This window comes from Clarias gariepinus, chromosome 22, assembly GCF_024256425.1.
Source record: "Clarias gariepinus isolate MV-2021 ecotype Netherlands chromosome 22, CGAR_prim_01v2, whole genome shotgun sequence".
Classification (NCBI taxonomy): Eukaryota; Metazoa; Chordata; class Actinopteri; order Siluriformes; family Clariidae; genus Clarias; species Clarias gariepinus.
In genome coordinates this window covers 18025772-18050797 of record NC_071121.1, presented here as the reverse complement: position 1 = coordinate 18050797, position 25026 = coordinate 18025772, and the positions used below count along the sequence as shown (strand labels likewise).

Below are 25026 nucleotides of genomic sequence, written 5' to 3'. Positions count from 1 at the left end.
TTAAAAATAAAATAGTAATGCATAAAATAAAACAGATTGTATTTAATTGGTTAAAAAATAAATGCTTTACTTTGAGAAGGAGAAGCTGAACCTTTTTTGATCTTAAGTGTGCATGCCGCCTTCTCCGTTTTAGAACACAGAGTGGTAGGCAATGGCAGGCTGGGGTCTACAACAGCTGTACAAGCGCTTCCCTGCCCTCCTGTGTCCGCTACTGCAAAGATGGTAAAATCCACACATTAGTTATGGCCTGATGTATCACAAATTCTTTCTTCGACCTCTGTTTCCTTTGCTTTGTAAAAACTTATCTATCCATCAGCCATTCTAAATGAAACCCTCTGATACTTAAATCTCCCAATCTCTTAAATGTTTTTAAATATATTTGACTTCATCCACTTCCAGTAAGGGACTGACATGAAAATGACTTAATTATTAACCCAAACTATGAAATATTCCACAATTTATAACAATTTCTGTAAAAAATAAAAGGGATAAAGAACAAAACATACAGCTACAGATGCATAATGTCACAATTCCCATTGTATTTCATAACGTTATATCATGTTTTATAGATTGTGTTTTAGAAGAGAAACTCCTGCTTTGTTTTAGTTTACAAATAGAAATGTTGTGTGTTAATATTTTAAATCTTTACAAACATTTAAGTACAGTCATGCTTGCAAGTTAATACCCCCTCTTTTAATTCTGTGTTATTCTATGAAAACATAATAAAATCATCTGATCATAACAGTTCCTGGCATTAGGTAAATACAACCCCAGACGAACATTATATAATGTGCAATATTTTATTGTAAAAAAAAAAAAAATGAAGCCAAAAACAAAAAATTAGATTCAATAGCTTGAAGATCCACCCTTAGCTCCAATAACTTGAAGTAATCCGTTTCTGTATATCAGTCTTGCACATCATTGTGAAGGACTTTCTGAAAATTTCAGGAAATTTTTCCTCCATAGATTATACACACTTGCACGCATACATGTCAACCTCTGTACACATTTAGATCTCATAAAGCTGAATGCACACAATGGATTTTGATATGCTCCTTCTACGGACTTTATATTATCCCATTCAAACCTGCCCCATATGATCTCGGAACATTGAGAATGCATGTTATCTCATAAGGTTCAGCCTTAGAATTAGGAATGCAAGAATTGCACTACATAAATGGAAAAACTTCCACATTCATCTACCTACACTGAACCAGCATTGTGTTTTAAACTGCATAACTGTGTACTTTTGTGTAAATGTATAATTTTTACACAAAATTGTAAAGTGACGCATTTAATCACAGTTAGTGTTTGAATTCGGGAAGCGTACTGGTACATCTACTTGTGTACCAGAATTCTGTTTTTTTTTTAAGATGGTGAATACTTTTATATGTGAGCTATCAACTTGAGATGCATCATATGATAAGCACGAAATTAGAACGTTTTAATAAACACAGCTTTTACAGTTTGACTTATTTTCCAAGAATTATAATATAGGTTTCACAGTTTGTCTTGGAAACCTGAAGCACAGGGATCTTGTGTCTCTGATGTGTACAGAACAAAATAACAAAAGCGAAAACAAAATAAACTCAAAAACATAATAAAACTGAAAAAACTAATTAACAAATCTGACAACACAACGAAACACATACTCAGAAACAAAATACCAAATAAGAAAACACAACAACAATTCAGTCAAACTGGAAACGGTAGGTTTAGTTTGTGAATAAAATTCTTTTCGCTGATAGGAAGAGACATTTGTCACTCAAGATATACAAGAAGTACTGTAGTACTTCCTGTATATAAAGAATTTCATACCGCCGATTTGACGAAAAATCTGCCTCTTAAGATCAGTAGTTAAACAATGTAATTCGCAAAACACACATCGACAAAATATAGAGGAAGTAGTTCTTGTATGTCTTAACTGACCGATATCTCTTCCAATCAGTAATGATAATTTTCTTCTCTAACTTTGCCTACCTTTTCTGGTTTGTCTAAATTGTCGTGTTTTCGTAATTGCTATTTTGTTTCTGGATACGTCGTTGTGTTTTCGGTTTTCTTATTTTGTTTTTGATTTTGTTATTTGGTTTAAATTTTGGGGGGGGGTTTTGGTTTGTTACAATGTTTTTACAATAACTCACCCCCTCTGTTATTCCCGCTGTTATACTGCTATCTCATCTATGCGGTTTGACTACACGTCGACCGACGCACGGAAAGATGGAAACCTAATCACAGCACCAAACCTCGCAGTGAAACCGCATAGGTGAGATAGGGGTATTAGTAGTTAACAAATTATGGGCCAAACTTCGCTGAGTAATGATGATGGTAGAATAATTATAAAGGGTTTGACTAAAACAACATGCATGAGGAATCACAAAGGAATTTTCATTTTCTGCAATGGAAAAAGACTTTTATCAGAAAGTAACGCAGTAATGTAATTGATTACTTTTTGAAGACAGTAATTTTGTAATGAAATTAGTTACTTTAAAAAGTAACGTCCCCCAACACTGGTTATATGCCACATATAGATAGAATCTTATACACCTGACACCTGATCCCCCCCACCAGGTACTTATGATTTATTCAATTAAAATTGCTATTACATAACACACAAAGCATTAAATTTATCTGGCTACAAACTTTTTAATCAGTAACACTGAGTAAACAACTTTTTTTTTTATTATTGAGCATACAATTACTGTAAAATAAAGCTCATAAAGCCTTACCTTTATTAAACTTATCGAAGAATTCGTTAAAAGACGAAAAATTCTCTGAAGTTTCAGGCTGTGCAGTGTCATCTAAGGAATTGTGGATCTTGGAATTATCCTTGAGTGGCACTGCGTCATTGGAGCTTCCAGCAGTCAAATCCTTGGCATCATTATCATAAGGGGTGTCTGTCTGGTCATTTTCTGGCAATATATCTGCAATGCATTTGCTGATGGACTGATTCCCAGATATGAAGAAACTTTCACCCTGGGTGTACTCAGAATAATCCACTGCATCAGACCTATTTACACAAACTATTCCAGCCAAAGACATGCATTTCTTAGTATTTGTATCCCATACATCATTTGTGGGGTTATCATTTCCTTTGCCAGGACTGGCTTGCTCCTTGCTGCTGCATCTATCATTTTTAACTACTAGTAAAAAATCCTTCTCTGGTTCAATTATAGCAGGAATGCTCAAAGATGACTCTGGGGTTTTATTAAGAGCTTCATTCAAGTGATGTGTGTGGCCTTCCTGTTTACACACTGAACTTGTCACACTGACTTTCTGGTGAGTCCAGCTAACTTCAGAAATGCTGTTGTTTTTTTTAGTAGAAAATGACATGTCAATGGTCTGCTGGGCTGATTCATGAAAAGCTGTATGACCAGGTCCCTTATAAGAAGATAATACATTTGTATTAGTTTCAGCAAGGGGTAGCTCAGAGAATTTCTGGGCAGACAGACATTTTTTAGAAAAAACTGAAGAAGAAGATGTAGTGGATGAACAAAGAATAGAATTATCAACAGCTTTATCAGTCAAAAAAATGGTTTGAGGACCTGGGAATTTTGGAGGAGATCCCAAAACCCTTTGTGCAGGTGCAAATGAGGAGGAAGGCCCAGAGAGTAGGGAATGATGTGTACTTTGAGATAAAGCTGACTGAGTAACCTGTAGACCCCTGGAATCTTGGTTCTCCACTATAGGTGAAAAAGCATTATGTCGACTTATCTTGGAAGGTAATGCAAAAGACTGGTTCTGAGATACTTTAAATATGCCAGGAGACAATACACTGGAGACGTGACTTATTTGCGGACTAGGAGATATTGAAGTTGAAAGTGCTCCAGGCACCGTAACAATAGGTGGAGACAAAGAAACCACATGAGGTCTTGGTGTTTGGACTTTTAATGGAGATGTGGTGAGTAATTGAGGAGTGGAGACCAATGCTGATGTGGTGCTTGTTCCACGATTTGGTACAATGGAAGCATGTGCTGATAGTCTTTGAGGAGATACGACAGTGGGCTCAGAAGTATTTTGAGGAAATCCTGTTGCCATTGATAGTGGAATGATAGGGACAGGAGTTGGACTCAACTCCTTGAAAGTGGTTTCCATGTCATGACACACTTTTGCAGGTTCTGTATTCACAAGTGACTGTTGGACTTGTAAATTATGGTCGTTAGTGGGTTCTAAGGAAGTTCCTGAGGCTTTCACAGAGAAAGTGTCACTTGTGGATGGCTGTTGAAGGGCTGTTGTCCTCTTAGTACCACTGTAATCTTGATCCAGTACTTGGTGGGAATTATTTCTACAGACTGGAAACAACAAGAAAAGAATTTTTTTTTATTAAATTAAACAGGGAATATAAAAATTGATAATGTATTTCAACAGGCTGCACAGCAGTGTATTGGTTATCACTGTGGCCCCCTGGTTTCCTCCCACAATGCACAGACAGGCAAATTACAGATGGTACTCAAACGGTATTCTAGTTTTACCACCGCGCCTCACGACGGCAGGATTTGGGTTTGTGCGTTTGCTGGCTTTTACCGCTGAGTGGCACTACGTAACTATAGACCGACGCCTCAGGCATCAGTTCGTTCTCTCAAGAATTAATGAGCCACAGCCTCTTTAGAGCTGTATGTAGTAGCGTATAAAATCAAGTGAAATATTGTAGTTAAACGAATTCATAATCAAAGTACTAAAATTACAGTACAAATGTAATGTTAAATTAGATTAAAGCTTATTAGGATGTTCAAATTTAAGCAAAGTAAACATTAACACAGTGAGCCTTTATATTTTATCATGTGTAATTAGAAAAGCTACACGTGTAAGTTTTTTGTTGTTGTGATCTTATATTTTGTGTTTTTGTATTTTGTGTTTATAATAAAACTATATAAGATACATAGCCTTTTAAAGACTCTAGTTTTATTTATGTGCACTCTCAATGACAACAAACGTTATGATTTTGTAAAATAATGAAAGCAAACAGGGATACAGCTGTTCCCAATCGGTGAACTTAAGCGCCCCAGAAAACAAACCGAAACTCAGTGTATGCTTGTCTCACAGACGTGAAAAGTATATACTTATAGAAAGCGAAATGTCTGCTTTTATATAAACTAATGAAAAACAAATTGCAGATGATGTAATTCGTATGAAATGTGAATTAATGGTGCATACATTGATGCAGAGATGGCAAGATGACCTTTACTTTAAGCCCCCTCACTTCACTTTAACTTATTAGCTCCACCCCCGTTACAACGGCGTATTTAGAGAAAGATTTGCTCGCAAGAGGCTGTGCACGGTCCACTTCACAGCAAATAAATGTTCGTATATTATGACTGAAATAAAGCGGCTCACATCGGCATACGTTTTGCACAGCGCTTATTTAGCAAATATAAATTAGATCTGTGTTTGTTGTATTTCTGGGGATGAATGGCGCGCGCGTTCATCTGCCTTTTGATTAAAACTTCACAAAGTGAAAGATGCACACACATGCCATGGGTTGACGCAAACATTTTACATTTGCTAAAAGGCTTATTCACAACCACATTTCAGCCATTCACAGACATGCATTGTCGTTTGTAATCAGAGTATTTTATGAATGACTTGTAACTGCTGTTTTTGGTACACGCTTTCATTTTGTGTAAAGCTGCTTTGCGGCAATGAAAATTGATAAAAGCGCTATACAAATAAAATTGAATTGAATTTTGCACTTTTCATCTCGCTGTCGATATGAGCCGATACAAGCAGCTTTGTTTCAGTCATAATATTCATCTATCATAAAGAGGGGCGAATTCTGTAAAATCAGTACCCCAGAAAAACAACAGAGCACAAATTTATACTTGCTGAATAAACTGCATAAATAATTTTTTTTTAAAAAAGGGAAAGCGCGCGCATTGTGAGCAGCATTATTTCAGCCATTTGTGGTCAAATAATTATTCAATGCTGAATTGCAAAACAGCAAAAAAATATTCTATAAAAATACCAAAAAAAATTATTGTGTGTAGCGTGATTTAAAAATGTATGTTATGATAAGGAAAATCACAATTTCTTTTATTACATGAATTAAATACATTAACAATGTCAATTTTAAAATCTAGAATCCAGAAAATGTAAAATTTACACAAATTTAAGAAGAGGCCTGGAGCACTGCAGGTCTTCAGAAGGACCTCAGATCCAAGAGGGTCTTAAAGTGGAGAGGGGTGCATTTGAGGGCCTGTCCAAACGGAGACGCGTTTCGCTGTATACGTATACATTTTTTATCGTATTGGCGTTACGTCCACACAGATCCGGCGTTTTAGGAGACTGAAACCACTATTTTTTGAAACCGGGTCCCAAATTGGATAATTCTGAAAACGCCACCCTTGCGTCTTCGCGTGTACGGCCAATCCGTATATTTTGTAAAATGATGATGTCATCACATCACGTGTCGGCTGCGTCACACGTAACAGCAACAACAATAATGGCGGACTACATGATTGTGTTCGTGTTGCTACAAAGCCTGCTGCTAGCTTTATTACAGCAAAATCTATTGCTTCTATGCAACTGTTATGAGCAACAAGCGATAATGGACAACACCATCTTGGTTCGAATACAGCGTGCAAGGTTATGCGCATGCTCAAAGTCTTCTTCTCTGTCTATAGTGTATCTCTATGGCAAAATTACAGCGCCTCATACTGGTCTGGCATATATACTACACCGTTTTCAGTGTTTTCGTGTGTACGCAGATATTTCTTGAGACGACACTGTGATCACGAAAAAAATTAACGGATAGGGAACGCACCGGCTTGGTGTGGACGAGTAACTTCCCAAACATTTACCAAATGCCTAAATTTAAATGTAAACATCCCAGGACAAATAGGAATAAAAGCCCCTGATTAAACGGCATAGATATTATTAAATATTACAACAACAAACAACGCGCTCGCGATAACTTTATGCGTGAAGTGCCCAGTCATTGTTTTGTGCAATATACTTGGACCTTTTCTCAGCAGCTATAGTCCAGATCTTTAATGTAGACATTTGTGCTAAGTTCACCCGAGCTGTGGATATTTCAAGCATTATAATATCCTGAAGTTGTATTAACCATATGAAGATATCCAGGTTATGTGGTGGAAGCCAGTGTTGCGCTAACAATTTTTTTTGCTGATGTTAAACCGGCCGGCCAAACAGTTTTTTGTATGAAAAAAGGATCCGAGTTGTTGGTCTGGATATTTATCACAGAAGGGACTAAAGATGGAATCAATACAATGTCTTTTAAGTTGAGTCCAATAAGTTCTGTGACAGAAATGATAATGAATCAGTTTTTTTGATGAAGAAAAGATATTCAACCATACTCTTCCCCAGTCTGTGACACCTTCCTCTTGTTGACAGTCTCTTTCCCATGCGCGCTGTATAGCTAAGCATTTTGTTGTAGCCACTAAGGCCTTTCTGTACATCCATGAGGTGAAATGGCTAGAAGAGGACAGATCAAACCGGGCAAGAATCGGATGCACGGGTAGGTTCCCACCTCCAGGGAACCCCGTAGGCCTTCATGGCGACCTTAGACGCAAATATAAGAACAGAGGAGGGTTCAGTACCATACCGCTCACACAATTCCTGAATGCCTTTCTGCATCCAATCTCTTGAAAAAAAAATGGTGCACCACCCGAACGAATATCATTATTATACCAAATAGGAGTATGGGTGTGCCACTTATGTGTGTGTTGAATGCATTTTTCCATCAGTTTGTTTTCCATTCCAAATTGACTATTGTATTGGCAATGATTGGACCAAAAGCTTGCATATATTGTTTGTTGTTTAGTCCAGAGAACAGTATATCTTGTAACCTATATTTATGTGCTAAACTCATTTCCATCTCTCTCCAAGAAACCCTAGAGAGCGGGTTGAGCCAAACATTAATGCATCCTATTTGAAAAGCCCTATGATGTAATTCAAAGTTCGGAAGAGCTAATCCCCCATTGTCTTTTGTACGCTGCAGAGTTTAAAATTTTAATCTAGGCTGTTTTCCATTCCAGATGAATTTACGAATCATAGAATTAAGTTTGAGCCAAAACTTTTTAGGAGCAGGTAACAGAATCACAAAACTAAGGAAATTGATTTGCGGCAAAACGTTAATTTTAGCACACGTTATTCTGGCATATAGTGATAAGGGCATCGAGGTCCATCTTTGGAGATCTTGCCCCACCTAGCTCTAACCCTAGTTAGAGTTTTAGAATAGTTGGCATCTGGAATAGCCTGCAGGGATGATTGAATAACAATGCCTAAGTAACTCATGGACAATTGAATGGGAACACTACATGGTAGTTTGACTTTTTTAGCCATGCAATTAAGTGGAAGCAAAGCGGATTTATCCCAATTGATTTTGTACTCAGAAAGCATGTTAAACTTTCCAAATACCTTCAGTAACCGAGGAACCACTCCAGTCTGTTGAATGCCTTCTCCGGATCCAAGGAAAGAACTGCAGCTGAAATGGGACAAGCTCGGGATTCATGTATGATGTGCAGTAATCTACGAATATCATCAGCCGCCAATCTGCCTGGTATAAAGCCGGTCTGATCTGGATAAACCAATTTGTTTATATATCGCTGCAATCGCGCGGCCAAACTTCTGGCATACAGTTTAATATCCGTATTTAACAAACTAATAGGTCTGTAATTTGCACACTCAAAGTGATCCTTCCCTTTTTTGGGTAACAACGATATAAATGCTGTATAAATGCAACTTTGAGTGAAAGGCCCCAGCCTCTACGGCCGCGTGAATGGCCATGAGGAAGACAGGACCGAGTAGATCAAAGTATTTAAGAAATAACTCTATAGGGATCCCGTCTAAACCAGGCGCCTTGCCTTTTTTAGCACCCTGTAACGCCTCTTTAAGTTCCTCCAAGGTAATAGGCTGACCTAATTGATCCGCTTCCACATGACTTAAATGAGGTAAAGTAAGAGAATGCAAGAAAGTGGTACAGCTTAGACTTGAGGGATTAGGTTCGGATATATAAAGTTTAGAAAAGAAATCAGGAAAAGCAGAGTTAACTTCTTTTCCATTCGTAAGCAGTCCTTTGGATGGGTGATTAATTATATCAATGTATGCACTCGCTTGACTTTGCTTCAATTTAAGGGCAAAAAATTTGCTAGGTACAGTTTGCTGCTAAAGTAATAGTTCTGTCTGGGTTTGTGAAGTGCAAATTCTGCTTTCCTTCTCAGAAGATCATTCAGTTCAGCCTTAAAAATTTAAAGCGTCTTAAATACCGGGTTGGAAAATGCAGATTTTAACAAACGTTCAAATGATTGACATTCTTTTTCTAAGTAGTCGATTCTCTTATTATGCAACTTTTTTTAATTTGTGGTGAAGGCTATCGAAATACCTTTAATAAAACCTTTTATAGCTTCCCACACAAACATAGGATCTTCAACCGAGCCAATATTAAAAGAAAGAAATTCAGACAGACCGGCCTTAAAATCTAAATCGAACTAATTATTCAATAAAAGAGAAATGTTAAAACACCACCGCTGAGATTTTTTAGCCAACAAATTAAAATTAAAATCTGCCTTCAGGATTATAATCTGCAAGAATAGCAGGAAGTATCATCATCTGCTTAAAAAAAGTAAAAAAAAAAAAGAGAAATATGAGCAATGCCGTGTTGTATCTATCAAATTTAGCACTTTTACAAAATTATTAAACGCGGCAAAGGATTGAGCTGAACTTGATTACACAAGGAAAGATCTATCCAATATTGGATTTTTAAGCGCATTAATATCCCCCGCAATAATTAAAGAGTAGTCTATCGAGATCAAGTAATTAGTAATCTCAAATATTGATTGTAGGGGCATAGATTGATAAAATGCTATTTTCTTCCTTTTAATGTTTGTGCAAACGTAGGCAAGTCTACCAGATTTATCTTCGCTCTCTCTCGATCAATCTTGAGGTTACATCTACGAGGGAACAAAACAATAGTACATTTAGTTTTGGTGTTGTCAGTAGAGAAAGCCGCTACTCTATAAAATTAATTTTGTAACCTATGAACATCTGCTCTCTTTAGATTGGTTTCCTGAATTACAGCAATATCAACTGCTTTCTTGCGCAAGTAAATCAAAAGTTTGGCTCTTTTATTAAAACTATTAAGTCCTCTGATATTAATCGATATAACTTTGAAATTATCCATAATGAATTGAAAGAATGGTGCGAATTTTAAGAGGTTTTGCACAACCAAAATATAACTGCCTGACCTGTGACAAAATCAAAAAAATGCAAGATATACATAGAAATAATATGAATAAATACCCCCTATCTGAGACCGCGAAATATATATATATGTATATATATATATATATATATATATATATATATATATAAAATTAATAAATAAAACTAACAAAGAACTCAGGACTCATATCCTCTGAGATATCTCGTTACATTGTTCGCACTAGATTAAACAGAGGCCCTAACTCCTAAACCGTTCATGGACTCTTTACTCTTCCATAGACTCTGCAGACAGGGCTGGACCATAAAAGGCCAATTTACGTCTGGCACCGGATGCATGCCCATTTCGTGCTTGTGCTTGTCAACCTTCGATAAGACTCGTACAGTGTTCGTTTGAGATTGTACGTCTTGGCGGAGCTCTATCAGAGATGATTTAAAATCCTCCATGGCCACACCTATAGCTTTCTGAACCGTTGTTTTAAGCAATATTTGCTGTTTCGAAAGTGCTTTCGCAATGCCGTCGGTCAAATTAGCCTCGGCGCTCGGCGCCTTCTTCCCAGAGGGGGTTGTGGCTGGCGAAGAGTCCTGTTTTCTATTTAAGTTAAGTACAATTAACTACTTAAATGGAGAAAGAAAGTGGGTTTGGACGGAGCGTGTATAGGTCATGTGACCTCAGTATATGATTTTAATTAAGGGAAAAACCTGCCATACCCTATCTGGTCCTACGTAAAAAAAAAAATAACTGCTCTCCTTGCTAAGTAATGAATAAACTCTGATTAACCAAAATTTTTCAAAATCTAAGTTAATTTTCATTTGCCACATCCAGGCCTGATTTCTGCAATTTGTCATGTATCAGTCTGGAAAGGGTTGATAAGCAATTTCTAGGGCTTTGGGCCTTGGGACAGTTATAAACCTTTCAAGGAGTGGTAGGCACGTCTCACATTGGCAAATATTTTGTGGACTGATGACACAAAAGAACGTTTTGAAAAGTATGCATCCTATTATATACAATCAAACATGGTGGTGGTAAGTTGATGATCTGGGGCTACTTTGCGGCTCAATGACCCAGACAACTTGCTATAATTGATGGAACCATGAATTCTGTGCTCTCCCAGAAAATCCTGAAGAAAATTGTCCGGCCATCAGTTTGTGACCTCAAGAGCCCTTGGGTTATGAGCAGGGCAATGATCTAAAACACACCAGCAAGTCCACTGCTAAATGGCTTTTAAAAGAAAAAAAAATAAAATTAAGGTTATGGTGTGGCCTAGTCAAAGTCCAAACTTTGTGAAATAGAAAAGTGAAAGGAGCTTACAAAAAAGGAGGTGTGTTTTTGTGGGCACAGGATGTTTTTTCATACGGACTTTAGTGCCGAGCTGGGTAAACAGCAAGCGGAATTTAAGGGTGTGAAATCGTGGCTCTATGGGGACAAAGTAAAATTTGCCCCCCTGTACCCGGAAAGGTTACGTATTACACACGAACGGAACACGCTCACCTTTGACATACTTTGTGGGTGAGTTTTCTTTTTTAATTCTCCAATCCGTGCTTAATATTGGCCGGATAAAGTTATCAAAAGGTGACAATCTATTTCTAACTTCGTGGAGGAGGGTAGCTTTACCTAGACTGTACTCGCAGAGTTTCAGGTTTTAATAATTAGTTATAATTAAATTATTACTGTTAATAATAATAATCATGCTTTTTTGCTGTTTGTGTCCAGCATTGAATAATTATTTGACCATGAATGGTTGGAATGTGCCTGTGAATTTATGACTGAAATAAAGATGTTTACATCGCTGCACACTTTCACTTTGTACCATTTAGTTAGCGAGTATATATTTGTGCCTTGTTATTCTTCTGGGGCTCTGTTTGTGCACATTTTGTCTGCTTTGCCCTTCTTTGTGAGCTGAGTATCAGACAGTCAGTACCTTACTAAAATAAAGCTGCTCATATAGCCAGTATTTTAATGGAAGTGCGTGGTGATATGAACAGCTTTATTTTAGTCATAAAGAGTCGCAACTTTTGCAAAGCATACGAAATACTAAATACAAATATATACTTGCTTAATAAATGCTAAAGTAAAAGTGCGTGTGCGCAGCTTTATTTCACTTATAATATACTCAGATCACAAAAAACAACATAGCACAATGCAGGCTGACTGTGAATGGCCGAAATGTGGTTTTGAATATGCCTTTTATCAAATGTAAAGTGTTCACATGAACCTGCGACGCTGACTCGTCCTGGGAAAAGCAGGTGTCACCTGAGCCAGAAGTTAATAGGTCTTACAGATTTCTAAAAAGTCCTGGATTATTCACTGAAACAGAGGCTCTGCTAAAAAAAAGTTGGGGACATCAGTCACTTTATCCCAAATAAAAGGTCTCTAAGTGTTATAATTTAGTTGTTTATGAGTACACACCCAAGACTTTCATGAACTCAGTTCTGCGTTCAAAACAATCTGGTTTCTTTATTCTCTATTTTCTCTGCTTTTCTGGTAGAGTGGTATGTGTACTTCAAAAATCGCACATGAATCGAACATATTTACAATTAGCCAGATAATGAAAGTCCAGTTTGTATGTAAATATGGGAAATGTATTAGCTACTATATTGGTAAATATTTTAAAATGACACAAATGTAAAAAAGAGCGCCAAATCACTGTAGGTCTTCAAAAAGGTCTCAGATCCCTATGAAACAGTTCTCTTTTTATACTCATGTTCACCACTTCTTTTCTAGGTTAGATTATTTCTTCACAGATAGCCTACTTATTTCAATGGTTAAGCAAATTGACTACTCAGCTATAGTTATATCACACCATGAATCTGTGGTGCTAGACTTACACTTATTTTTAAAATATCACGGAAGGACCACAGTGGAAACCCAATCCACTCGTGCTATCCAGCAAAAAATTCTGTGACTTTATCTTAACCAGTATAGATACTTTTATTGTCACTGCCGTCACGACTGCTCCGACCTATTTTACTTTGTTTTCGTCTTTTAAGTTATCTTTCAGTAACTTTGAACCAGCTAATTCACCACCATTGAGTATATTAGGTATGATAGAGACACTTTTGTTTCTATTGGTATACAACATACTGACAATTCAACGTTTTTAACTCCGGTCCCGAGCTGGCTGAGTGAGATCCTGAAGAAGAACAAAGGACGCGACGCAAAGCGGCGGCCACGAGGGAAACGAGCTGGCGTCAGGAACAGGCTGAGAGCCCATGCACACCGCACACCTCTGCCTAGCATCCTGCTCGCCAACGTCCAGTCACTGGAGAACAAGCTCGATGACCTCAGGGCCAGGGCAAAGTTCCAGATAGACATTCGGAACTGCAATCTCCTCTGCTTCACCGAGACATGGCTGAACCCAGCGGTGCCGGACCACGCCATCCAGCCGGCCGAGTTCTTCTCGGTTCACCGCATGGACAGGACATGGGACTCTGTGTTTAATGGTGAACAGCAGCTGGTGCAACAGCGCGAGCGTTGTTCCTCTTACACGCTCCTGCACACCAAACCTGGAACTACTGTCCATCATGTGTCGTCCTTTTTATCTACCTCGAGAGTTTACATCGGTCATAATTAGCGCCGTTTACATTCCACCACAAGCAGACACGGACACTGCCTTATGCGAGCTGCATGAACCACTCACACAGCACCAAACACAACACAGGGACGCTGTGCTTATTGTGGCGGGGGACTTTAATAGTGCCAATCTCAGACGCGCAGCGCCAAACTTTTTTCAACACATCACCTGCCCCACCAGGGGTGAAAGGACACTGGACCATTGTTACACTATAGTCAAGGACGGCTACAAGGCACAATCTCGCCCGCCGTTTGTTAAATCCGACCACGCCGCCATCTTCCTCATGCCAAAACACAAACAAAGGCTGAAACAGGAAGTTCCGGTTCAGAGGGAGGTCGCGCGCTGGACGGACCAATCGGTGGCCATGTTACAGGACGCACTTGATAACGCAGACTGGAACATGTTCCGAAACAGCTCCGATGACGTCAACATGTTTACGAAAGCGGTTGTGGGATTCATCGGAAAACTAGCGGATGATACCGTGGAGAAAAAGACTATTATAATGTTTCCCAACCAGAAGCCGTGGGTGGATAAAACTATCCGCAACTCTCTGAGATCTCGCACCGCTGCCTACAACATGGGACTTGCGTCGGGGGACATGGACCCGTACAAGACTGCGTCATATAACGTCCGGAAAGCAGTGAAGGAGGCGAAGCAGCGCTACGGAAGGAAACTAGACTCTAGGAGCCTGCGGCAGGGACTAAGAACAATAACGGACTATAAAGCACCAACATCAGGAATGACAAACGCGGACGCGACTCTGGCACACGAGCTGAACATTTTCTATGCTCGCTTCGAGGCTGCAGCTAAAGATGCTAGCGATGCTAATGCTAGTGGCGCTAACAACTACAGACAGGAAGACATGGCCATCTCCGAGCATGACATGAGGAGAGCCTTCAAGAGAGTGAACACCAGGAAAGCAGCAGGACCAAATAGTGATGAAGTGCTTTGAATGCCTGGTCAGAGACTTTATCATTTCTTCACTACCGGACACACTTGACCCACTACAGGTTGTTTACCGTCCAAACCGTTCCACAGACGATGCAATCTTAAATCTCCTCCACACATCACTCACTCACCTGGACACTCGGAAGGGGAATTATGTAAAAATGCTCTTCATCAACTACAGCTTTGCATTTAATACCAAAATTCCCTCCACACTCACCATCAAGCTGGAGCACCTGGGACTCAGCTCATCTATGCGTCAGTGGATCTCCAACTTCCAACTGGCAGACCACAGGCAGTAAGGATGGGCGGACATGTCTCAGCCTCCCTCATTCTCAGCACTGTAGCCCCCAGCTAGAACAACGATGAGTTGGCCTACCTAGAGGAGATTGGAAATCTGGAGAAATGGTGCCAGAGGAACAATTTCCTCCTGAACGTCAGCAAGACAAAGGAGCTGATTGTGGACTTTTGTACGAAGCAGGAGAGGAACTACCAGACCCCAGTCATCAACAGCAGCCCAGTGGAGAGAGTGGACAGCTTTCGATACCTCGGTGTTCACATCACGCAGGAACTGTCATGGTCCTGTCACATCAACACCGTGGTGAAAAAGGCCCAGCAGCGTCTCTACCATCTCAGACGCTTGAGAGACTTTAGACTGCCATCCAAGGTGCTCAGGAATTTCTACTCTTGCACCATAGAGAGCATTCTGACGGGAAACATCTCGACCTGATTTGGAAACAGCACCACACAGGACAGACGAGCTCTACAGAGGGTGGTGCGTTCAGCTGAGCGAATCATCCGTACCGAGCTCCCTGACCTGCACTCGATCTACAGCAAGCGGTGGACCAAGGCCAGGAAGATGGTGAAGAACCTCAGCCATCCCAACAATGGACTGTTCTCTCTGTTGCGGTCTGGAAAGCGATTCCGCTTTCTGAAGGCCAACACAGAGAGGCTGAGGAGGAGCTTCTTCCCGCAGGCGATAAGGTCTCTCAACCACAACACAATACAGGACTAACATCATCTTTTTACATCTAACACTGACTGGGCATTCAAGGCCACTATGGACACATTCATGTACACTTGCACTATATATTTATATTTTCATTTATGGACCACTGCACAAATCACTTTAATAACAAGTCACTTTAAGAAGTCACTTTTATGCATATTTTATGCATATTCTACATTTCTGATTTGAACAAATTTCTATTTTCTTCTTTTTATATTTCTATATTATTATATTGATATTTGTTCTTATTTGTACAGTATATTTTACTAGTTAATTTTATTTTCTACCATTTTTTTTATTACAGTATATTTTACTTGTACAGTATATTTTACTAGTTAATTTTATTTTCTAACGTATTTCTTTTATTCATATTTATCTTTTATGTTTAAGCTTTTATTTTTAAGGTCACTGGCAGTCGTGTAAGCATTTCACTACATATCGTACTGTGTATGACTGTATACGTGACAAATAAAATTTTTATTTGACCATCATGGCAATGAAAAGAAGTAGATCTCCGCGCCCTGATGGCTATTTTGTTTAATTTTACAAGAAATAAAAAAAAACTTGTGCCAATTCTGTTTTGTGTTTAAAGAGTGCCTGGAATCTGGATCTTTACAACCAACTTTCTCACAAGCATCTACAGTTTAACCTCGGATTGCGAATAACCCGATGTTCGGATGCACCGAAATGAAAATTCTGGGCCGAAAACGAAACCGAAATTTTTGGATGCATTTGGCTGAAAACCGATACCGAAACCGAAAATAGCTTCATTAAAAACATGTTTAAAATATTTTCTTTTTGTTTGTATTAAAAAAACTACAAATTAATTATTTTAATAATTAATTATTGCAACTTTTCTGTCCTCATCTGAAACTTTGAAGTGCTTCCAAACCGCCGACGTTTGATGCGTAATGACAGCGCAAACGAGACGGGAGGATGAGAGAGGCGTGGCGACAATTTCGGCTTTTATTTTTCGGCGCTTTCTTACGTTTCGGCCGAAACCGATAATGCTATTTCGGCCGAAAATTTTCGGCGGCCGAAATTTCGGTGCATCCCTAGTTGTGAGCGTTATAAATTTTGACTTGAAAAAACGATTTACGAGTAACATGTATCATCCAGTATCATGTAGCACGCATGCGCTTCTTGTTTTGACGCAGAGCGTCACGTGATCACAACTGAGCCAATGGTCCTTCTCTCTCGCGGGCGTGCTGCGGAATTGTAGGTAATTGTCTCCCAAGCTCGGTCTTAGTGCGTGTCTCTTACTCGTATATTCAACCTCCGTGCACACGTGTACTGTGTACTAAAACACTGTGACCACATGTGTACGTGTAAAGCATCTTTTATTTTGTGTTTGTATGTGTCGCGCATGTACTGTTTATTATAACACACGTGTGCACGGGTGTAAAGCAAAAGCAAGTGTCATTAGAGAGGTTTAAAATCCATTTTCTCTGCACTGATTCCATCAGTGTGTGTGCACGTGCATCATTGGACAGCATTGCCCGTCCCTCTTCCTCTTGCCTTCACAGACACTCACTCACTCACTCACTCTCACTCTCTCTCACGAAAACACTGCTCTGACGCTATTCTTTTCAAAGGTAAAGTGTAGGTTAATTTGTTTTATTTTTACTTTACAGCAGTGATGCCGTTAGTATGTGAGCACAATTGAGTGTTATTAAAGAGGTTTCTTCTGAAAGAAGTTATTTCAATAAAGCAGTGTTTCTGTTTCTGTGTGTGTGTGTGTGTGTGTGTGTGTGTGTGTGTGTAAAAGTCATCCCACAGGGGGGAGGGAGTCGTTCCTCCTCTCCCATTCATCGTTTTAGCTGGAATATTCCAATAATAAATTCCTATAAATGTTTCAATCTTTACCAGTTTTTCTGCCCAACTCTTCTTCCCATTCAATCAATTAGTCTATATGCTCATTTATCTAGAAAAACAAAACATATCCACCAGAGGGGGCATAAAGTTGGTGGTTTGGGTCTTTCAAGTTTCATTCATTATTATTGGGCATCTAACATAATAAAGATACTATACTGGCTTGACTGCCCTGAAACAAATTGCTGTTTAATTAAATCACAAACATGTCACTCTTCATCTCTCCCTATACAAACGTATAGCACAAAGGTCTTTACTGCTTGCATTCTGGGTTTATAATTGTGTACTTTTCACGTTTCACTTTCAGATTGGATTTCTTTTTTTTTCCAATTTCATTCTTATTTCTTGACTGCTTATACACACAGCGTCTCTTATATAATTTATTTTTAGAATTCCTACAAAGTTGATTTGCTATTTTGATCTGTTTTGTTAAATAAAAACTATTATATAATCAGGGTGGCAGAATTTGTAAAATTTTGTTAGCCATGCTCCGTACTGTCTGTATTCTTTTAGTCCTAATGGGCAACCCTGATTCCAATCACTGTTCACTACAACTGTTGGTAAAATGCCACATAGTATGTGTTAACAGGTTGTTAAGATCAAAGCATCATCTAATGGTGGCATTGAACATTGAAAGGAATTCAGCTGATCAGGGCAACCGCATCTGTGGTTGCATCTGTATAAAGCACTACACTGGTTACTGGTCTTGCACCACAGTACCCAAGTGAAGAGTTGACAGTCCATGATCCACTACACCTACTATGCGTTGGTGCCATGCATAATAAAGACTACAGTGGAGGCAGAGCTTTCTATATAAAAGCCTCACAGTAACGGAACAGCCTCTTAATCAGTATTCAGGCCTCAGACAGCCTCCTGGATTAAGTCTAGACTGAAATATTTTTTGTTTAGTCAAGCATTGTTTAGCATTTTATGAATTTTTTTGAAAGGAAAAGGAACAAGTCTTTAGGGTTTATGGACAGAGTTTTTGGTGAACTGGTATATTTGGATAGTGTCACCACCACTCATGAGTTCAAATTTAGTTGTTGGTGAAGGGGTAAGTTGCCTTACATCCCAGCACCTGCTCATGTCATTGTTTCACTCTGGTTTTCTCCTTTACGTAATAATGCAGTCATAGCTAATCCTGCCAGAGTTCCTGCTTGCACTCTTCATTGAATTATCCATTATGTGACCCAGTTTAACCCTCATAAATTGGAAAATACTTACTATATAAATTCATCGCTTTACCAATTAATCCCCAATGAGCACAAGGTGAACATGGCAAGCTCAGTGAGAGAGAGTGTGAAAGAGAGAGAGAGAGAGAGAGAGAGAGAGAATTAAGTATTGTAACAATCCCTTATATTGAGAATTATTTCAATAATTGTTTTGCCTCAATGTCCATTGTTAAACACACAATTAAATTGATAGTTTGGTCAGATTGCCACCACCTAAATGCAGTAAGGTTTGAAACCTAACATCACTGCCAAACTATAAAACCAGTGTTTCCCACACATTGAGTATGGGCGGTAGTGCAAGATCAGTGTGTCCAATACCAATTAATTGATCGCAGATGGTAAAAAAAAATAAGAAGGGCGTACTGATGGTAGGGTTGGGTACTGAAAACAGGTGCCAATGCGGCATTGGTACCTATATAACTAGTATGTACCGGTACAAACATGAATTTCAGCTCTCATTTTAGTGCCACCTAAATGCCTGAACTGTCAATTGAATGACGCAGTTGTAATAAGCATCAGATACATCAACATACATGATCGCTAGTAAAATTTAAATACTGCATTCATGGGGTGTCAGAAATGATCAAGAAAAATCTTGAGAACTTCGGAAAGCTTTGATAATACAAATCCAAAACGTTCTTGCAGTAATGTTACTCTCCATTTTATTTTTGTAGATTAAAAGTTTATTAGATAAGATAAAAAAATGAAAAGAACAAATCATCAGAAAATGAGAGACCATCCGAGATATGCACAAATGCAGCAACTAATGTTACACATGCTCTGACGATAGCAGGTGGTCAACTTTCGTTAAAATGCCTAAAACTAAAAGGTCGAAAGTGTGGCAGCAAATGTTTTACAGCAGTTGCGCGTAAAGGGGGAAACACGTCCTAATAAAACATTTGAGAGCACACGGAATAAACTTAAAAGCAGAGGGATGCACTGTGTTTGACAGCTTGCAGACAACAGCTGGCACTATCGGTGTGGATGACCCCAGCCCCAGTCATTTCGCAGACAACAGCAGCCTTTTCGCAGGTTAGTAGTAGGCTAATGTAATGTTAATTGCAAAACGCAAATCTTGCATTCATGCTAACAATAGTCAAACAATTTGTAAAATTTCTAATGTAATATGGATTCTGTTTATTTTTTCAATTATAATTATAATTTATAATTAAAGTTAATAATTATTATAATAATAATATTATAATTATACTTATTATAATTATAATTATGTAATAATTATTATAATTAAAGTTTATAATTATGGCTTTCCAGCTAGTACTAGTAGTACTACAACAGTGACCCAATTTACCATTGCAAAGAAGGCTAATTTAACGGAAAGGAGAATTTTTTTAATTTTTTGTTTAAAAAAAAATATTCTTGAGTCATCCACCATCATTTTGTGGCTTTTGAAAAGTATCGGTTCAGGCAGCATTTTGGCACCAGTACCGTTCTAAAAGTATCGATTTGGCACCGGTATCGAAAAAAAACTAAAGGATACATAACCCTAACTAACGGTCGGACGTACTCTGCAGAGACAACCAGTTTCACACGGTTAACAGCTCTTCTTTATAAAGATTAATAAAACTCAAGCAGCACGGATCCATGTGGCAAAACAACACTAGCCAATGACTGATTCAAATAAATAAATCAATAAACAAACCGCTTACATGAAAGTCCTGTCGGCCTGTGTCGGCCAAAGAATCAAAGTTACAACTACTTTTGAACGTGTACATTTTACTGCTACCAGTATATGAAAATGACATAAAAAAATGCAAAAAACCTAAGAAAATGTGCATATTATTAGATCACAGAAACAACCATAAACAACCATAAAAATGAATTTGTTATAAATTTGGGTTTATTTATTTATTTATTTATTTATTTATTTTTTGCTCAGTCATGTGTGTATAGCTGGTTAAAATAAAATAAAGTTCATTTTATCATATTGCCTAGGTTGTGCTGAAAAAAAGGAAATGTCTAAGTACACCTCTACCCTCAAACTGTTCCCACAAGTTTGGGAGCATTAAATTGTCCAAAATGTCTTGGTATGCTGAAGCATGGCAAAAAATCTTAAAAACACTGCATAACCTTGTGGAAAGCCTTCCCAGTAGATCTAAAGTTGTTAAAGCTGCAAAGGATAGGTCAACATCATTTTAAACCCTATGGATTAAGAAATGGGTGTTACTTAAGTTTATATGTCTGTGAAGCAATATGTACATATGTCTGAAGAGCGAATACTACTGCAAAAAAAATGCTGATATACCCTGGTTTTTCCAGGGCTACCTGCTTTGACAAACAATGCCATCTTTGTACACAAAAGAGAGCTCAGTTCTTAACTTTTTACTTCGTCTTACTTTTTACATATGGGTAAATGAGAGTTCGTGGGTTAGATCTCTAAAATGGGAAATTAATAAAAATATCAAATAAATAATAATAGTGTGTTAAAGGTCATATGCGTAGTTATTGCTTGTTGTATATAGTACCACCGTATGTATATTTCAGACCTATGGACAACACTGCAAAACATTATGCCCGGTAAACTGAACACACAAAACAAACATCCTGTTTAGTCTGATCCCACAGAAAAGCCAAAGCAGCACAAATACCAGTGCACCACCGGTTATGGGGCAGAGCAGGCAAAAAGCCAGAGGGATCAGAGCCATCCAAGTAGTACAAGGAGAACATGGGAGCACAATTTTACTCATGATGCGTTTACCTTTTCTAAGCTAATGTTTATAACACCATTGCCTGTATTAGTTTATCCAATGAAAAAAGGTTGTATTTCACTCTCATTTAACTCTCATTTAACTTGTGATTCATGACACTTGTGATATGCAGAACCATTGATACCATATCAACTGTTTTCTAAAATATTTACCTTTGCCAAACATTGACATTAAGTGACAAATGGATGTCTTCCTTTAATGATGGGCAGATTTTTTTTATGTATAATTCTCTTCTTTAAAATTAAAATATTTTTGTGTAGTTTATGATGTGTGTAGTTTGTGTTGCATTTGTTAGATTAGCTGAGAATGACCTCGACCTGCACTGCATCTTTTCCCTTACAATGGAGGTTTCGAATCTTGCTCGGTTTACTCGACACAAGTAATTAAACGAAATCATTCAAAAAACAAACTGTTTAGTGTTCATTCTTTGCCTATGGACTTATTTAAGCTATGGACACGTTTATATAAGCCTCGAAATGAGCTGCAACTTAGCTGTGTGCATAAAGACATGCGTAAGTCATATGCACACGTGCGTGGAGCATAAGTATGATATGGTACTCAAACAAACATTACCACACATTTGAAACATTTGTAAAGCACAAGGGCAGCATAAAAAACTACACAATCATACATAATTCCCTGTGTAGAGTAAGTTAGCATCATTTAGTGTCTTTCTATTGTATGACAGAATAATGAACGGTTTTAATGCTAATCAAATAATAAAAAAACTCAAATTCAGAATTATAATATTAAACTAATAGAATTAATAAATAAAAAAATATTTACCTTGAATCCCGGAGAAATGGGCCACAGTGCTGCTCCCTGGATTCTGCTTTCTCTGAGGGGAACCATGACCATGCTTTGTAGGAGGTGACATTACTGATAACTGCACTGGCATGGAACTGTCAGCCTTCCTGTGGTTTATGTGAGAGTGCTGTGGACTTCCTTGTAGAGGGGTAAAAATCTGTGCAGTAGGCATTAGTGAAGTCATGGACTGAGACTGTTCAGAAGACAGATATGCATGCTGAGACTGATAACAGGGTACTCCATTTAGCACTAGGTCATAAGGCTCCTGCCGTGCCTGCAGATGATCAGATGGGGGTTGCTGCTGGTGCTCTTGTTGATGAAGCACTGTTGGAGGCTGCTGATGCTGCATTAGTGAAATGCCAGTGTGCACCTGGTTTGGATAAACACCATACATGCCATGAGAGTAGCGTATTGTCACAGGCATCCCACCTTGTTGTTGGCCAGGAACTTCTAACCCCAAGTACTGTTCCCTTGTCACCGGCGGCAGCTCAGAACTCCCAGTTGTTTTGTTGAGTGGGTATTGTCCCTGAAAGGCATTAGGATGTTGCTGCTGTTTTTGGATTGTTTCACGACCTGTATCACAACTAGTGTCAGAGCCCATGGCAGAATTGTAATGATTTGCAGCCCACAAGTAGTCATATTCCATGATGGACTCATGGTGTTGATGGGGATAAGGAGGAGAAGAAGGGTGGGGGACAGACTGACTGTCCCCATCTGGAGTAGTGATGCCATTTACATTCATATCACTACTCTAATCTGTACAGGGGTCAGAAAGAAAAAAACCGATCAGACATTTAACGGTATTGGGTTTTTGGACCCAAATTGGGCTCAGTTTGTCTTATGATCATATTACCTAATAATCCAAAAATCCAAAACAAATTTCATGCCTGGTACATTTATCAACATAGCATAAGCTAAATCCCCCAAGGGTACAGTGCCAGGACTGTACAATGAAAAAAATTATTGTTTATAAATACCAAAGAATGCTGAAATAAACTTTCTTCACCGCGAAGTAAAATATTTTCTCTATTAACCACATGCCCCTTAGAAACTACTGCAACAACAAAGCCATTTTTGTTTTAGCTATGCACCCAGTATAACCCAGTGATTTCTTTCATTTTCAGAACATTCCACTTTGCTGAACTGGTTATGCCAAAAGCTTGTGCAATGGTTCTGATCGATTAAATTTCTATTCTCAGCTTAAACCTGGCTTTCAGGACAGCTCTTTGGAGTTTATGTTTGGTTATCCTTTTAAACAAATGCAGTTCTCACAAATAAAATCCAGGGCTCAACATTCAGCACTATTAATTTTGTCTTTGCCAGTAACCGGCCTAAATTGTACTGGACAAGATTATCTTGTGGGTAGACACCAAAATTACTTTGCTGACAAAGTAAACAGTTATTTGTGCTCTGTGCTAAAAAATTTATGCATTTAACCAACACTTCCATTATCTATACCATTTATCCGGTTTGCAGGGAGTTGTGTGTTTGGGGGTTGAGGGTGACCTGGAACCTATCCCAGGAAAGCTGAGAAACAAGGCAGGGCACAAACACACCACATAGTCACTGCACTACAGGCAAGTTGGAAGCACATCTCAAAACATTGCATGTCTCTGGACTGTGGGATAACCAGAAGAAACCCACCAAGTACGGGGAGAACATGCAAACTCCACACAACCCGACTGGAGGTGGGTTTCAAACCCGCAACCCTGAAGATGCAAGGAGACAATGCTAATCACTAAGCCATCATGCCTCTCTAATCTGACAATTTTAGACTAAATGTATCTAATAAAGTCATGTACTTCAAACATTGGTAAATAGAAATAGCTCTTGTTCTCAAATTCGGGGATTATAACGATTGTCCAAAACTAACGGATAAATGAGCTTTGTACTGAATTGGTAATTAAACTTATAACTACTTAATTAAATTACCCAAAATACGTTTAACAACTTAAGTTCAGGTACATTATGCTAAATGTAAATCAGGTATATCAAGCTAGATCTTAATCATGGATCGCAGTTTCCATGTCTTGTTTACGCCATCGTACTGGGCCTGTATAATACTGTTGACATTAATGTGTGATTCAGATTGTCGGTATCGCTAGTGGGGTATTTAATTTCTTCAAAATGTACTTAAAACGTCTACATGCATGGTATTTTTCTTTTATATATGTACATTAAACCTTCCTTAATGGATAACATGCGGTCGTTAGATAACGAAATCATATAGAGGCTTACCTAAATTACTTTAAATGTATAGGTACATTGCTAATAAGCTATTGTAAGAAATATTTTTAGTCGCTCGAAATTAGTCTACGAGATATATATATATATATATATATATATATATATATATATATATCACATGTTTTGAGAAATTCTGCCTTGTACATACGCGATACTGATAAACGTACGTCCCTAGCCTTTGTTGATGCTACAATGTTTTGCAGAGGTAACGTTACGGCACGGAGAAATTAAAAGACAACATGGTCCAAACTTTTTACTCAATAAATAATGTTTAAAAACCCTAACCACTTACTCCTACGATCAATTAGACAACGCTGCATTTACGATCCCGGGTTTACGGTATATGAAATAACCGATACGCGTAATGTTAATACTAATCAGGCTTTCTTTAGCTTTCATATTAGCAAACACGGCTGCTTTTTTTTCCGAACGCAGCTATA

At 38.3% G+C, this 25026-nt stretch overlaps 1 protein-coding gene across 2 annotated transcripts in view; it reads right to left on the bottom strand.

Annotated features, from left to right (window-relative positions):
- The window catches only part of baz2a (bromodomain adjacent to zinc finger domain, 2A), a 116335-nt gene extending 91309 nt beyond the window's left edge, over positions 1–25026 (bottom strand). For both annotated transcript variants that reach the window (XM_053482655.1, XM_053482656.1), the window contains exons 1-4: positions 24879–25026; positions 22319–23095; positions 2727–4289; positions 71–211 (exon numbers count right to left, since the gene is read on the bottom strand). In XM_053482655.1, coding sequence (XP_053338630.1) covers positions 71–211; positions 2727–4289; positions 22319–23081 — 2467 coding nt within the window. In that variant the 5' untranslated portion in view covers positions 23082–23095; positions 24879–25026. The remainder of the gene's footprint in view (positions 1–70; positions 212–2726; positions 4290–22318; positions 23096–24878) is intronic.